Genomic DNA, 16,919 nt, shown 5'->3' on the forward strand with positions numbered 1-16,919 from the left:
TAGATCTTCTGGATAGCTTGCTGCTGCTTCTCCATCAGCACTCGCTGCTTCACCTTGCACTTCTATGTTTTGGAGAAGGCTTCTTCCCTTAAACTTCATGAACCAACCTCTGCTACTTCAGACTTTTCTTTAGCAGCTTCCTCACCTCTCTCAGCCTTCATAGAATTGAAGAGAGTTAGGACCTTGCTCTGTATTAGGCTTTGGCTTAAGGGAATGTGATCACTCGTTTGGTCTTCTATCTAGACCACTAAAACTTTCCGCATATCAACTGTTTTGCTTTCTTATCATTTGTGTGTTCACTGGAGTAACACTTTTAATTTCCTTCAAGAACTTTTTTTTGTGTTCATAACTTGAATGGTACAAGAGGCCTAGCTTTCTCCTAACTTGGCTTTTGTCATGCCTTCTTCACTAAGCTTATTTCTAGCTTTTGACTTTTGATTTTGACTCTGCCTTTCACTTGAACACTTGAGGCCCTTGTAAGGTGGTTAATTGGTCTAATTTCAATATTGTTGTGTCTCAGGGACACAGAGGCCTCTGGAGAGAGAGGGAGGTGGGGAAACGCTGGTCAGTGAAACAGTCAGAACACACAAAGTTTATCGAATAAGTTTGCCATCTTATATGGTGTGGTTTGTGGCTTCCCAAAACAATTACAGTAGTGACATTAAAGGTCGACTAATCACAGATCACCATAACAAAAAAATGAAAAAGTTTGAAGTATTGTAGGAATTACAAAAATGTGATACTGAAACACAAAATGAACACATGCTATTGGTAAAATGGCATTGATGGTCTTGCTCAATGCAGCGTTGCCACAAGCCTTTAATTTATTTTAAAAAAACAAAAATGGAATAGTTGTGAAGCACAATAACGTACCATAAAATGAGGTATGCCTGTATGTCACATTCCCTGAATTAGCTCTCTATATTGTACCTATTACCTAATATTTTTTCTTTTTATTATTCATGTTCTATCTCTCCTTTTCTCCACAAGAATATATACAAGGATCTTCTCTCTTCACTGATATATTTCTAGGGCCTACAATAGTGCCAAGTGTGTTAAGAATGTTGAATAGATATTTACTGAGTGACTAGACAAATGAATAAAATTATTAAAGATGATAAAGAGAAGACAGCAGTTAGTGATTATTGTGACAAATACACCAAAGGTAGTTTTCTCATTTGAAGGTCTTCTAGAAATAAAGATAAATATGCTTACTATTGAAATGCTGTAGGAGCTGTCTAGAAGGAGCCCCCCCCCCCACCTTGTGACTATGCCTTGGCTAGATGAAGTGGATATTTATAACTGAGACATAAGTTTATTATAACATTTCTAGAAATTATGTGTAACTTGCAGAGTTTTTCAGCTATTCATTCAGTTAGACATATGGAGAGTCTGTTGTGGCCAAGTCTTTTGTTAGTAGAATGCCCTGGGAAACATGGGAGCACACAGAAGGCATATCTAATCCAGCCAGAGCCTGCAGTTGGGATGGGCCCAGGGGTCTCTTGGAAGGCTTCTAACACAGCTTAATGTGTACAATGTATTAATTGTGTATTGGACATACAAAATATTTGTCATACTTTATATGTTTGCCTTTATAAATGGCAACATACAGCTTCTCTGAATTTACAGAAAATTTTGGGCACTTCAAGTTCCATGACTGATGCTTATTTTGGATGGTGTGTGCACCAAATTTTCATGCTTCTTGACTTTTGGGAAAATTACTGTAAAATTTTAGAATCTTGTCAGTTCCCTAGTTTTTAACATAATAGATTTTGCAAACCTTTTAGCAGCTGACACTTATTTTTATTTGTTATTTGGTGGTAAATAATATTTCTGTTTGTTCTCTGCAGACAGAATGTCAGTGGCTGCTAGACACTCAGTACATGTATTGTGTCATTACTGTCAACAAGGAAAAGGGCCACTTGAATTAGTACATTATATGTCAGGAGAGTGACAAGACCAGCAGAGCTCCTGCCTTGTTTTTCATTTAAAAAGCTAAATGTTGCTTTCAGGCTTCTTCTGGGAAACGGTCTTGCTGTGACAGCTTTATGGAGGGCCTCTGGATTTTTTTTGCCTGTTTTTGTTTTTTTTAGTTTGTTTTCTGGTTTTTGTTTTAGTTTAGTTGACACACAATGTTGCATTTGTTTCATGTGTACAACTTAGTGATATGACAAGTTTATACATTCTGCTGTGTTCACCACTAGCGTAACTACCATCTGTCCCATTACATCGCTGTTACAGTATCACTGAGTATATTCCTTATGCTCTGCCTTTTATTCCCATGATTTACTCCTTCCATAACTGGAGGCTTGTATCTCTCTCTTCCTTTCACCCATTTTGCCTGATTCCCCACCCCCTCTCCTCTGGCAACCATCAGTTCTCTGTATGTATGGTTCTGATTTTGCTTTTTTTTTTTTCATATTTTTAGATTCCATTTGTGAGTGGAATCATACGTATTTGTCTTTTTCAGTCTGACTTATGTCATTTAGCATAATCCTCTCTGGGCCCATCCATGTTTTCTCAGATGGCACAATCTCATCCTTTTCCATGGCATGTAATATTCCATTGTGTGTGTGTGTGTGCGCGCACGTGCGCACATGCGGATACCACATTTTCCTTGTCATTCATCTATTGATGGACACTTAGGCTGCTTCCATATCTTGGCTATTATAAATAATCCTGCAATAAATATAGGGGTGTATATATCTTTTTGAGTTACAATTTTAATTTTCCCTGGGTAAATACCCAATAGTGGAATTATTGGACCATATGGTATTTCTTTTTTCTTTTCTTTTTTTTTTTAATTTATTTATGATCGTCACAGAGAGAGAGAGAGGCAGAGACATAGGCAGAGGGAGAAGCAGGCTCCATGCACTGGGAGCCCGACGTGGGATTCGATCCCGGGTCTCCAGGATCGCGCCCTGGGCCAAAGGCAGGCGCCAAACTGCTGCGCCACCCAGGGATCCCCCATATGGTATTTCTATTTTTAATCTTTTGAAGAACCTCCATACTGTTTTCCACAGTGGCTGCACCAATTTACATCCCCACCAACAGTGCAAAAGATTCCTTTTTCTCCACATCCTCACCAACTCGTTACTTCTTGTCTTCTGGATTTTAGCCATTCTGACAGGTGTGAGGTGATATCTCACTGTTGTTTTGATCGCATTTCCCTGATGATGAGAGAAGTTGAGCATCTTTTCATGCATCTGTTAACCATCTGGATGTCTCCTTTGGAAAAATGTTTATTCAAATCCTCTGCCCCCTTTTTTTTTGAAATTTTAAATTAAATTTTAATTTTTTATAAGTTTTTACTTAAATTCCACTTAGTTAACATACAGTGTAATATTAGGTTCAAGTGAACTATATAGTGATTCAACACCTTAACACACCTGGCACTATTGTAGGCCCTAGAAATACATCACCCAGCACTCCTCACAAGTACCCTCCTTAATCCCCATCACCTATACCATCAATTTGTTCTCAGTAGTTAAGTCTGTTTCTTGGTCTTCCTCTGTCTATCTCTCTCTCCTTTGTTTCCTTTATTCATTTGTTTTGTTTCTTAAATTTGTTTCTCTTGTTTCTTAAATTTCACATATGAGTGGAATTATATGGTATTTGTCTTTCTCTACTAATTTTGCTTAGCATTATATTCTCTAGCTCCATCATGTCATTGCAAATGGCAAGATTTCATACTTTTTTATGGCTGAGTAATATTCTATTATACACACACACACACACCACATCTTCTTTATTCATTCATTAATTGATGGACAGTTGGACTATTCCATAAATTAGCTGTTGTAGATATTGTAGATATTGCATGGATATTGTAGATATTGTAGATATTGCATGGATCGCTTTGATTTAGTATTTATGTGTTCTTTGGGTAAATAATAGTAGTGTGATTGCAGAATCATAGAGTACTTTTTTTTTTTTAACTCTTTGAGGAACCTTCATACTGTTTTCCAGAGTGGCTGTACCAGTTTCCTCTGTCTATTTTTTAATTTTTTAATCTAATTATTTGTACTTTTAATCTAATTATTTTTAATCTAATTATTTGTACTTTTTTTGGTGTTGAGTTATTTATATATTTTGGGTATTAACCTTTATTGAGATATATCATTTGCAAATGTCTTTTTCCATTCAGTAGGTTGTTTGTTTTATTGATGGTTAAATTTGATGTGCAAAATCTTTTTATTTTGGTGTAGTCCCAATAGTTTATTTTTGCTTTTGTTTCCCTTGCCTTAGGGTACATATCTAGAAAAATGCTACTGTGGCTAATGTCAAAGAAATTACTGCCTATGTATTCTTCTAGGGTTTTTTTTTTTAAGATTTTATTTATTTGACAGAGAAATAGAGCCAGAGAGCACAAGCAGTGGGGAGGAGCAGAGGGAGAAGGAGAAGCAGGCTCCCCACCAAGCAGAGCCCAGTGCGGTGTTTGATCATGGCCTGAGCCGAAGGCAGATGCTTAACCAACTGAGCTACCTAGGTGCCCTCTTCTAGGATTTTTATGGTTTCAGGTCTCATGTTTAGGTCTTTAATCCATTTTGAGTTTATTTTTGTGTGTGGTATTAGAAAGTAGTCCAGTTTCATTCATTTGCATACAGCTATCCTGTTTCCTGGAGGGGCCTTTGAATATCTAGAACTATCTAGATAATGAGAAGGATCTTTCCCGGTTTTCTTCAGAGCTTTTTTCAATCTCTCCTGTGTATTCTGGCTCCACTGGTTTTCCTTCTGTGTTTATGTCAAATCTTTCTATTCCCATGTTCTCCAGATCTGAGTACTGGTTCAGAGATGAGAGTGCTGGAACATTAACTTCTGACTCTGACATATGGAGCTTTAACAGTTGTGCTTTATCTACAGAATCGAAGCAGTATAATACTTCCTTTTGGATTTACAAATTATTATTTGCAATCTGCTGTTTTCTATAAGCAGGATGGTATTAGTGTCAAACAGCATTTGATCAGCATTCTTATAGCCATGATAGCAGGTATTATCAGTTAAAATAACACCTTACATATTGTGTAATTTGTTGAATGGCAGTTCATGGTATATTTCTAGAGAAAGAAAAACTCTCCATTTAATAGTTGATTCAACATCAGAACTTTCTTTTTTTAAAAAAGATTTTATTTATTTATTCATAAGGTACACAGAGAGAGAGAGACAGAGACAGAGACTCAGGCAGAGGGAGAAGCAGGCTCCATGCAGGGAGCTCGATGAAGGACTCAATCCTGGGACTCTGGGATCTCGCCCTGAGCTGAAGGCAGACACTCAACCGCTCAGCCACCCAGGTGTCCTTGTTATGGACTCTTTGGATACTGCTTGTCAGTTTTGTTATATAAGTCAATGAGTTGCTTTTAGCTGTAACTAACAGAAACTCAATTCAGCTTGGTAAAGGCATGAAAAATCTCATGTCAAGAATGTCAGGACTCTAGAGTTGATTGATTCATCAGCTCAACAATGTCATCAAGAGCACAGTTCTTTCCATCTTTTTGCCCTGTCATCCTTGATGCTGGTTGTGTTCTCAGACCAGTACCAGTTCCAGGTGCCATATCCAGACAGGCCAATATTCAAAAGAAGTGGGATTATGTTTCTTTCTACACCTCCAGGAATCAATGAATTTCCTTTCAGTGGCCAAAATTAGATTATTTGTGCCAATCCCTGGCAAGAGGGATGGAACTGGCATGACTGATTCAGACTAGGAGATACCTGAAGGGATATGGCATTATACAATGAGCTGGTGCATATAAAATCATTTAGCACAATGCTTAGCACTTAGAGTTTAATAAATTTTACATGTTATTAATGATGATTAGTCTGTAGCATTAATATTGTAAAAGAGGGCCAGAGTTATGAGTAGTAAAGAGGTAGATTCCTCAGCCCTTGGGAATACTGGTTCTATGTTGAGGAGATGGAGAGAGAGAGGTGACAAGCACCACTTGCTTGTAGTAAGTGTATCTGGGAAGCCCATCTATAGTGCAGAGTAGTAGAATCAAGGCTCAGATCTTTAGAGGGCACACAGAGAATGTCCCTCCTCAGAGGAAGAGATTAAAATAAGCTACTAGAACAGGACTCCCAGGAAAAAGAACCAAAGTAGCATTTAGATATATGGTCTAAAGTGGAATAAAGCATAAAGAGTGACTTAATGCTAAATCTCAAGAGGATTGGCCTGGAGCCTGTTAGATTCTCCTTTCTCAGATGGTGATTTATCCTGGGACCTGGGTAGGGATGAACCCAAAGTTGATGAAGTCTCCTATATTACATATGAATATGATAAAGTATGCAGAGGTTAGCACCTGAGCAGAGCCTGATAGCTGTTTTCTCATAAGAAAATTATTGGGGAACCTGGGCGGCTCAGTCAGTTAAGCATCTGCCTTTGGCTCAGGTCATGATCTCAGGCTCCTGGGATTGAGCCCTGCATTGGGCTCTCTGCTCAGCAGGAGTCTACTTCTCCCTCTCACTCTCCCTGTGTGCTCTCCCTCTCTCAAATAAATAAATAAATAGAAAGAAAATTATTGGTACTTTACATAGTGTAATTATTATCACTGTTGGCCAGTAATTAGCAATACTAAACAAAAAATGCAAAAAACCCACAAAGTATCATAAGTTAGTGTTAAGTTGACACTCATACACCTTGTTTTCTAGATACGGTTTTTCCCACTACAGCAGAATCCTTCTGTTGGTCTCTGAGGGTTTTCATCTTAAATTTTTTAATCTACTTTTGGGTTTGCTATCTCTTCCCCACACCCATATACTCAGCTTGTTGCTTCTTCTTTCTTTCTTTTTTTTTTTTTTTAGCTTCTTGCTTCTGACTGAATTTGGTTAAACATCAGAATACTCATGAATAACTATCTGGGATGTTTTCAGTAAACTCTCTTGGAGGGAAATAGAATTACAGTTACAGTCACGTTTATGAATGCCAAAAACCATTCTGAGACTACAACTTTTTGAAATCTAGAGCTGGAAATGACTTCATTTTTAAGCTCTACCCCCTCATTTTACAAATATGGAAACCAAGATGCTAATATCCTGGTTAATTTTTAGAACTTGTCACTAGAGATAAACCAATACATTTATAAATCCATATCACTAGAGATAAACTAATAAGTTTAGAAATCCAGGAAATTGGGGTGCCAGGGTGGCTCAGTGGTTGAGCATCTGCCTTCTGGCTCAGGGCATGATCCCTGAGTCCCAGGATCAAGTCCCACATCGGGCTCCCTGCATGGAACCTGCTTCTCCTTCTGCCTATGTCTCTGCCTCTCTTTCTGTGTCTTTCATGAATAAATAAATAAAATCTTTAAAAAAGGAGAAAGAAATCAATGAGGAAAAATGCAATGGGTATTTAATAGTGTGTGGGAAATATTTTAGAGATCTTATTCATGCAACAGTTATTATTAAAGCTCAATAAAAGAAAAATGAATGAGGTAGTTATAAAACTTTCATACATGTTGGCCGTCGTGAATATCATGAGTTCCCAGAATAATCACAGGATTAATGACATTTACTTGACTCTGTCTGATAACTTTTGAAGATGTAATGTAACAAATAGTTTCCAGTTCTGTTGACCGTTTTCCTAGTACAATAGCCTGTAATTAATTTTTCATATATTAAGGGGAACTGTTTATGATCTGAGAATCATCCAGAAACCCGTTTTATTTCTAAGGAAGACTTCCAGATGACCCACCAGCAGGAATAGATAATCATTATTAGTATTTTCATTTCTTTTTTTAAAAGATTTTATTTATTTACTCATGAGAGACACAGAGAGAGAGAGACAGAGACAGAGACACAGGCAGAGGGAGAAGCAGGCTCCAAGCAGGGAGCCCGACAGGGGACTTGATCCCGGGTCTCCAGGATCACACCCTGGGCTGAGGCGGCACTAAACCTCCGAGCCACCTGGGCTCCCCAATATTTTCATTTCTTAATTTAAATGTTACTGCTTCAAAATAACCTTCCTTGAACCCCTGAAGCATGTGGCCTTCTTACTTCTCAAAACACATTGTTGTTTTCCCACATAGCTCTTATCATAATGTTGACCGTTGCATCTTAAATTTTATCTGTTATGCTAAGGGCACTTTATAGCAGGGGTCATGTCTATTTTTTGATGACCACTGATCACTGTCTATCATGGTATCTAGCTCAGAACAGACACTTGATATTTACTGAATGAATGAATCTGAGAGTAAGACTGAGATGGCTCAAGGCACATTTTTACTTTGTATTACTTTTATCATTTTCATTTCTATGAACATGTGTTAGATTTATAATTTTAAAAAAACAGTATTGCAATGTGTTTTCCATGTTTTAAAATATAATTACACAACATTTCAGTAAATAATGGATTAAGGAAGTTGTTGGATCTGGGACTTTAAGCCCTTAATTTAAAACATTGTTTTCTTGGGAATTTCTTAGGAATATCTTAAGAACTTTTGCACCACATTCTGAACAAACAACTTGGAAATAAGCATTTAGCTCAACATTTTGCTTCTGAACAAAGACCTTTATAAATAAATGTTTAAAATAAAATATGTTCAAATTTGGGACTTTCTGTGTTAGTTTTCTATTGCTGTGTAACAGTTTACCATAAACATAGCACTTAAAAGAACACCTACTTAGTATCTTACAGATTTTGCAGATTGGAAGTCTGAGCATGGCATGCCTAGTTGTCAGCTGGGTTCTGTTTTTCATCTGGAGCTTAGATTTTCCAAGCTCACTCAGGTTGTAGGTTGAATATTCAATTCCTTGTGGTTGTAGGATTAAGCTCTCGTTTTTTTGCTGGCTGTTGACTAGGAGTTGCTCTTAGTTCCTAGAGGCTGCTCTGTAGGCATCCCTCAGTAGGCAGTCCCCAACATGGCTGTTTGCTTTTTATCCAGACGAGTAGGACAACATTTCTCTGACTTCCATCTCTGACCTGTAACCTGTAAGACTACATAAGTGTTTGCTGTTATCATTGCTAATTAAATTCCTTTTAAGAGTTTTGTCCTAGAATTATAGCAGAGGATTCCAATATGTTCTTATTTAGGAATTTTTAAGACTGAGTCATTTAATATGTTAAGCCTCTCCTTGATTTTTTTTTGGTAGGTCTGGTTAGTTTTAGTAATTTAGTAATTTAATTAGCATGTGTGGGAAAGTTAAGGAATAAACCGCTGAACAAACCTCAGGCATCCCAAAGTTGAAGGGTGGTAATTAATATGTAGGCTGTCATTGGTAAATATTCCTGATGTGGTTTATATATTCTATTCATATTACTTTGCTTTATAATATATATATATTAAGATCAAAGATGTACTGATTAACAAAGAACACACTAAATGAAATGTGGCCTTTTGAGTGTGACCAGAGACAACACAGTGTAACTTTGATGTATCACCAAGTTTCCAGCCAGCTGTGCCTTGACATGATAGAGACATCTCATCAGCTTCTTGAGTGGCTTCCTAAGCATTATCTACATGTCATACTTAACGTTAAAAGAAAAACAAGGGGCACCTGGGTGGCTCAGTCTGTTAAATGTCTGCCTTCGGCCCAGGTCATGATCCCAGGATCTTGGGATATAGCCCAGCTTCGGGCTCCCTGCTTGTTAAGGAGCCTGCTTCTCCCTCTTGTGCTCTCTGTTTCTCTTTCTCTCTCAAATAAATAAATAAAATCTTAAAAAAAAATAATAAAAGGCAAAACAAAATCAGCAACAAATTGAGAAAATGAAACTATTTGACTACCAACAAAGCTATGTTGCTGCTGTTCACCTTTTAAGAGCTAGATAAGAATATGAATAGGATGACAGTATAATTTTAAAGCTCATATAATATGAGTAATAAAGGAACTTGGAACATTGAAATGGGCATTGAAAACCTAGTGGCAATAATGTTGATAGCACAACTCCCAACACATGGCAGATCTGTGGGGGACAGAGGCATATAGGCTACAGACAAGCCAATGCCAAGGTCCTCATTTGTAATCACAACATCTGGCACCCCACTGAGCTGAAGCAGCTAAAGGAAAGCAGCTTGGCAAGCAGGTTGATGCAGACATAATGGAACTGCAGCACAAAACTGTTCATCAGGCCTTGTGAGCACCTTCACGACATCCAAAGTGAAGATGTAAAACATTCAGAGTGGATGTTGTTGAAAATAGGCAGCAAAGGCAACTTTGGACAGGGCCAACTGAAAAATATATGCATCTAAATAAAGAATATTGAACCAATTATGGTGCTCTTGCAGGCTACCATGAATATAACTTCCTAATAAAAGTGTGTAAGATTTTATATTTATTTTAGCATTTTGTGTTTGGGGGATATTTTGCAAGAGGAAAAGAAGAGTTGGGATCAAGTGGTATGTTTTTGTCTTTTTTTTTCTTTTTGAATGGTAGCCAGAATCCCAACCAAGACTGAGTTAATTTAGAGCAAAACAATAACATCAGCAACCACTGGTTTTGAGTATAGCGTGCCGGGCACTACAAATTAGTTTATTTGTTACGTGATCCCTGTTAGAGGGAAAAACAGTATCCAACTTGTAGATTAGGAAACCGAGGCTCAGAAAGTATAACTTGTCCCAAGTAACATACCTGATAGTGGTAAAGCCTGTACTCATATCCCCAATTCTTTCCATTCACAGTGAGAACCCAAAAGGAGTGACATAAAACGGGGTGATGATGTAAACGTGAAGAACAAATGAGGTAACAGAAATGAGGGCTGTTAAGAAGAGAGTAGAACAGAAAATGAGGGTTAAGAAGAGAGTAGAACAGAAAATGTTAAGAAAAGAGAGGGAATTCTTCAGAATGAATTATATATTTAGGAACTGTAATCATTCCGTATCATCTTGGCTGACTCCCCTTTGAGTCCTGCGGGACATCTTACCAGATAGGCCCACTTCCCACCTTGTGTCATACGTGCAGGGGGCTATTTTAAAGCAGAGATTATACAAGAAATCTACCACATAGCCTGACAGATTCCAGGAACTGGAAGGAAGTCAAACTGGCATGATTTTAATTTAAATGTGTCTTCACTTTACATTGACTTTGCGGAAAAGATTGTTACTTTAATTCACTTGAAAGCAGATGGGATCCGTCATGGGGGTAAAACATAAGAAATTTGTCCAAATGTAAGAAAAAGCAACAGCTTTCCTTTGTGGGTCAGTTTCATAGTACGAGTGTTTGTCATTGGGTCCATGTAAGCTGTTATTCATCAAAATGATAGAAGTCCTAACTAATAGGTATTGAGCAATAACAATGTGCTAAGGGCTCCACATGTATTTCATCATCAAGAGGAGCCTAGGAAGTTGCTACTATTATAACCAACCGCCCACTTTAAAGATAGGAAAACTGAGGTCCAGAAAGTTTAAGCAGCTGTTACTGGCTAATAAGTAGCCAAGCTGAGATTTGAATCCCAGGGCCCTGATGGTAACACTACACTATGCAGACATTCCCAGGGAATGTAACTCCAGGAGCTCTACATTTTTTGACAGTAGTACTCCTGGGAGAGGTGGGGAAGAAGGAAGGAAAAGGAGATGGGGAGGGAAGGAAGAAAAAAAGGAAATGATAATGACCTCAAAATTAGTACCAGCTCTTGAGAAAGACGTGTGGGTTGGATGGTTAGAGGCCACAGAAGTGATTTGAACCCGCTGTGGTCAGGGAAGGGATCAGTAGCAAAAGCTGGGAGGAGCAAAGAGAGGGCAAAAAGAAATGGGAATACAAAGTAAAAGATTGAGACAAAGTGCAGAGTGAAAAGGGGAGGAAGAAAGGTCTTGTAAATCTCTATAGAGTATGAAAACAGTATTGGCATTAGGTTCTAAATGAATTAAGGTGGTTTCTCCAATTTACCCTTTTATTTTGAATTTTTTGGGCTAACATGACCTATTCAACTCAACCTTTAGAGTTAATGCTGTTTGTCTGACAGTTTCTCTCCACCCTGAGTAATGCTGAGTTCCACTATGCAAGGTTAGTGTCTCAGTAAAAGGTGGGTGTGTTGTTTGGCCTTTTTTTTTTCCCTCTTGAAAGTTAATTAAGTCAACATTAACCATGGCTATGTAACCACAGAATGGGCAGTTTCTTTGAAGGCTCATGGTTTGGATCTTTTCCTGTAAAAATTCCCACTTCTATAGTTATATTTAGTGTTCTAACTGCCTGAATAACTGACTTGCAATGGGCCCGTGTGTGAGGGCAATACTGGGCCTTGTTTGCAACCGAGTTTGTCTGCTTCATGGAACCAATATGCCAAGAGTTTGTGGTTCTCCATGGACATCCTCCCAGGTTCAGCCTCTCTTGTTTCTTCTCCAGAAATTTCCCTGGAGTTAGCATTGCCGATTTGATGCCATATGGTTCTACAATTCTCAGAACTATTTACTTGACATTTAACAAATTTTTAAACTTGTCCATACCCTTAACTCTGAAAGTAACATGATATCATCAATGTTTGTGTTATGGACCTATCCTGATGACTTTGTTTATAGAGATGTGACTGAATATTTAAGGAGAAAAAGAAAAGTACGGGCCTTGCGCAAAAGCCAGCTTTTTCATATTGGTGCAGCTGTTTTAACTTTTAAGAAACCACAAGCATTTTATCCTCTAAGACTTTAATTTGAAAGACACAGGACTTTTAAAGAAATACAATGTTTCTGAAGCTGGTATATATTAGCCTCCCTACTTCTGTTCTCCTTAAACACCTAAGAATCAAATAAAATTTCTCTTTAAATTCTTAAGAATCAAGTAACATTACATATACATTTTTCAGATCAAAATGCATGTTATTGCTGTATTCCTAGTAATCTTTGAAATGTTAAATTACAATACCAGCAATAGCATCGTGAGAGAGACAAAAGGTACAGTAGCTGCATTCTAAAGATCTCTTTGCAAGCTCAGAGAATTTTCCATAGACTCAAAGGCAGATGCCAGAAGGAAATGGTTGTGTGTTTTCTTGGGTTCACAGTAGCCCAGAAAGCCATGGTAAATGTTATTTTGCTTCTTTTTTTATGCTACAGTAATGATTCCCCTTCCTGTTACATAGAAAAACCTATTCTGCTGGTAAAAGAGAACACTAGATATATTTATTATGACATGAAGACCATTTTGTCCATGGAAATAAGTTTTTATTGTTCTGAGTCACTCTGGTTTGTAGAATTTTTACATGAGTTCCAGGACAAGGATGAGATGATCTATTTATTTTAATTTGTATCCTCTTTTTCTTTCTTTGCAGGAATGTCAGGCTTGTTGTCAGAATATTTCCATATTTTTATTACTTCAGAAGTTACTCTGCTGTAGTTGTCTCCTAAACTCTTCATTGACAATTCAGCTTGTGTCCTGGGCATGTTGTATTTTGGTTGAACTACCTGCTTCTCTCAGTGTCATGTGATCTCTTGTTTTTCCTTTCTCCCCTATTCATATTTTCTGGATGTATGTCTTCACCATGTCAAAGTTTATACAGACCTTCAGAAATATTTGAATTGTTGAACTGCTGGAAGGATGTGAATTAAACTGTGAATTACAAAGGGCATTTGTCATGCCTTATATGTTTTCTTGCATTAAAAATAAGCCTCACTAGAAGTACTCCCTAATTCAGCCCAGAATATCTCTGTGCTTTAGACTATACCCTGGAATCTTAAAAAGACCCTGAAGTTAATTTTCAAGTATTCTTTGGTTTGACTGCAATTATTGTATTTGTTAATCACCTCTAGGGACCTAGGTTAAATTTAATTAGCAGTTTAGACCAACAGAGAAGCCTTAGATGTTGTGACATCTTAGAAAATATTTGAACAGAAAACAATGACTATCCTGTGGGCTGAGATTTCGAGTTACAGGTTATTGTCATTGATATTTCTTCCATATATTACTCAGTGTGTGTGCAGTTCTGACTTACTGACTGACTTAAGGTTTAAAATTAGATCTTGTTGGGGATCCCTGGGTGGCTCAGCAGTTTAGCACCGCCTTCAGTCCAGGGCGTGATCCTGGAGTCCTGGGATCGAGTCCCGCGTCAGGCTCCCTGCTTGGAGCCTGCTTCTCCCTCTGCCTGTGTCTCTGCCTCTCTCTCTCTCTGGGTCTTTCATGAGTAAATAAATAAAATCTTAAAAAAAAAAGAAAAGAAAATGATAGGATATCAATCTGAATCATTTTATTTTCAACAGGTTGACATGATGAAAGAAGCATTAGAAAAACTTCAGCTCAATCTAGTAGAGATGAAAGATGAAAATGCAACCTTAGATGGTGGAGACGTCTTATTCACAGGTATCTTCATCCTCACTCTCTCCTACTCAAAACTAAATACCTGGCTTGTGTTCACTTGTTTAACTAACTATAGGGTTGGTTGTTTTTTTTTTTTTAATTACCAAAGTGAAAATGCTAACTCCAGGGAATTTGGAAAATACTGAAAGCACAAAAGAGATTAAACAAAACTGACCTTTTATTCAAAGATAATCATTTCAACATTTGGGTGTGTGTCCTTTTAGTACTTTTGTATGCATGTTGTATTTGTCTATTTTTTTTTACAAAAATGTTATCAGCGTGTACCTATCATTTTGTAGGTTGCATCTACTATATTCTACAATGTGAGTTTGTGGGTAGCATGGTTTTGCATTGTGTGTTATTATATCTGGTTTGTATTTAAAAGATTCTTAACTCAAGATGCATCATTTACAAATAATTTTCTTGCCCTGACAGCAAGATGAATTTAAATAATTTTCAATGCAAATTGATTTGCCTTCAATGCCAGATGAGTAATAGCAGAACTCAACCAAATATAAACAGCTAATATTATTATGGATCTAACTAGAATCAGCTTTTATAGAGGGCATAATATTGCTTGTAAAGAAACAGTAATTGTAGCATTTAACCTTTCCAGCTCTTTATAATCGTATTATTGCTTTGCAAAAGTCATGTACTAAAATGGATCCCCAGATTCATTCTAGTTATGCTGATAAGTAAGACAATTGATAATCATCTTTAATTTATAGTGAGAGTTTATTTTTCCCTCAGTGTCAGAGATTATAAATACCTGTCTCCTAGATGTAGCCCTACCAGCAAGGGTAGGTTCCCAGGGACTGGGGAACCAGGGGAACCAGTTGGCACAGGTGGCCAACTGAAAACATGAAGCTTTTTGAGTTCTAATATTTTAGCTGATGTGAATTTTATATTGAATCCTTTGTGTATATAGAGAAAATATAGCCATCTTCATCTTAATATAAATATAATGCTTTGTAGTCCTTACATTTTTATATAATAAATGTTCTTGGAGGGGGAGAGGTATTTTTCCTGTGACCACTAATTCCTTGCTCAGTGTCATGTACCTATGGGTGGGGCCACTATGTGGCTGATCTCCAGGTGACACCACTCTTATCCCAGACTTCTGAACAGTACCCGCTGGAGTTATGCACTGCACAACCTGTGCTACTATTGTCACCGGCAAGGGCCCTGCCTCTGGGGCACAGTGTGCACACCCAGTGAGCTCTAAGAATTCAGAACAAGGGGTCAGGGAGGCCTACGCTGCATTCTCAGCTCTGGCCATGTCCAAGCAGACTCAGGCATTCTTTTGAATCTGCCTAGTAAGTTCCCCTTAGATATTCTTTGTGTCTCCCATTGATGGCACTTCCACTCTTTTTGCAGCACAGAACAACAGCCTGTTTCTCTTAGAAAATAGGCTTTTGTGAAAAGCGAGATGTGTAAATCACGCTTCTTTACAGTAAAAACCCTTTTTTACTGGAACATAGCCATATAATAAATAACTTCTTGTAAGCAGGTACAGATAATATTTGAAGTATGGTTTAAAACCAAACTGTGCGAACTCCTGGGTGGCTCAGTGGTTGAGCGTCTGCCTTTGGCTTAGGTAGTGATCCTTGGGTCCTGGGATGGAGTCCCACATCAGGCTCTCCACAAGGAGCCTGCTTCTCCCTCTGCCTATGTCTCTGCCTCTCTCTTTGTGTCTCTCATAATAAATAAATAAATACAATATTTAAAAAATAAAAATAAAACCAAGCTGTGTTCATGGCCATTTAGTTATCGTAACAGCTGAGCTGAACAGAGTCCCTAAAACCTTCTCAGGTCATGACACAGCTTATGCTAGAAATCTCTTCCTTTGGTCAGAGATCTTTCCATAGCCTTTCAACCCTTATGTTTTGGCCCCAACTTCTAATTAGGTACCTAAGAACTGAGGCTTGCCTTTGACACTATCTGTAATTTCTTTTGGTAATATTTAAACCTTAAGTTAATATCTTGAAAGTTATTTTATTCAAAATTGAGATAGTCCTAGGATATTAGATCTTTATCTGCGTGGCACCTCATTCATGCCTAATGCCTGGTCCTGCCTTCTTCTACTTCCTACTTCTCATGTTTTTTCCTTTTTGATTTAATCATGATAAAATACATATAACATGAAATTTTCCATTTTAACCATTTTTAAGTATACAATTCAAGGAGCATTAACCACATTCATGATATCATCCAGCCATCATCACTCAATTTTTAGATTGAGCAGAGTTGGGTAAAAAACAAAATCTGTAGTACTTTCCATGCCTTCTGGGTCCTCTTTCTTCTGCAACTCAAAGCTTCATTAACAGTTTATCAGGAAATGGACAGAAGGAAAGCAACTATCCAACTCCAGTTCCACTGAGAATCTTGTGAGTCAGGTGTCAGCTACTGGCAGAAATTATTTCAATCCTATTTCTCTTAAATAGATGTCAACTTACCTCTACTTTTATTTTTTATTCTTGTGAAATATGGAGCAAATAAAAATAGTTATAAATGTCTATGTACAGTTTAAAGACCAATGATAAGATGAGCACCTGGTGCCTGCCACCTGGCTTAAAGAAATAGAATATTGCCGGGACCACAGGAGCCCTACTGCCAACCTCTAGCTTCTCTCAGCCTGAGGTAACCACTGTCCTGAATTTTGTATTAATCACTGCCTTATCTTTCTTTGAGTTTTACCTCAATCTATTCATTCC

The 16,919-nt window shown here is 37.6% G+C and overlaps 1 protein-coding gene across 3 annotated transcripts in view; it reads left to right on the top strand.

Moving 5' to 3' along the window:
• DDAH1 (dimethylarginine dimethylaminohydrolase 1) overlaps nt 1–16,919 on the top strand; it is a 134,456-nt gene that overhangs the window by 81,183 nt on the left and 36,354 nt on the right. For all 3 annotated transcript variants that reach the window (XM_041747718.1, XM_041747720.1, XM_041747719.1), the window contains exon 2: nt 14,109–14,208. In XM_041747718.1, coding sequence (XP_041603652.1) covers nt 14,109–14,208 — 100 coding nt within the window. The remainder of the gene's footprint in view (nt 1–14,108; nt 14,209–16,919) is intronic.

The sequence above is a fragment of the Vulpes lagopus genome, chromosome 3 (genome assembly GCF_018345385.1).
Source record: "Vulpes lagopus strain Blue_001 chromosome 3, ASM1834538v1, whole genome shotgun sequence".
Taxonomy (NCBI): Eukaryota; Metazoa; Chordata; class Mammalia; order Carnivora; family Canidae; genus Vulpes; species Vulpes lagopus.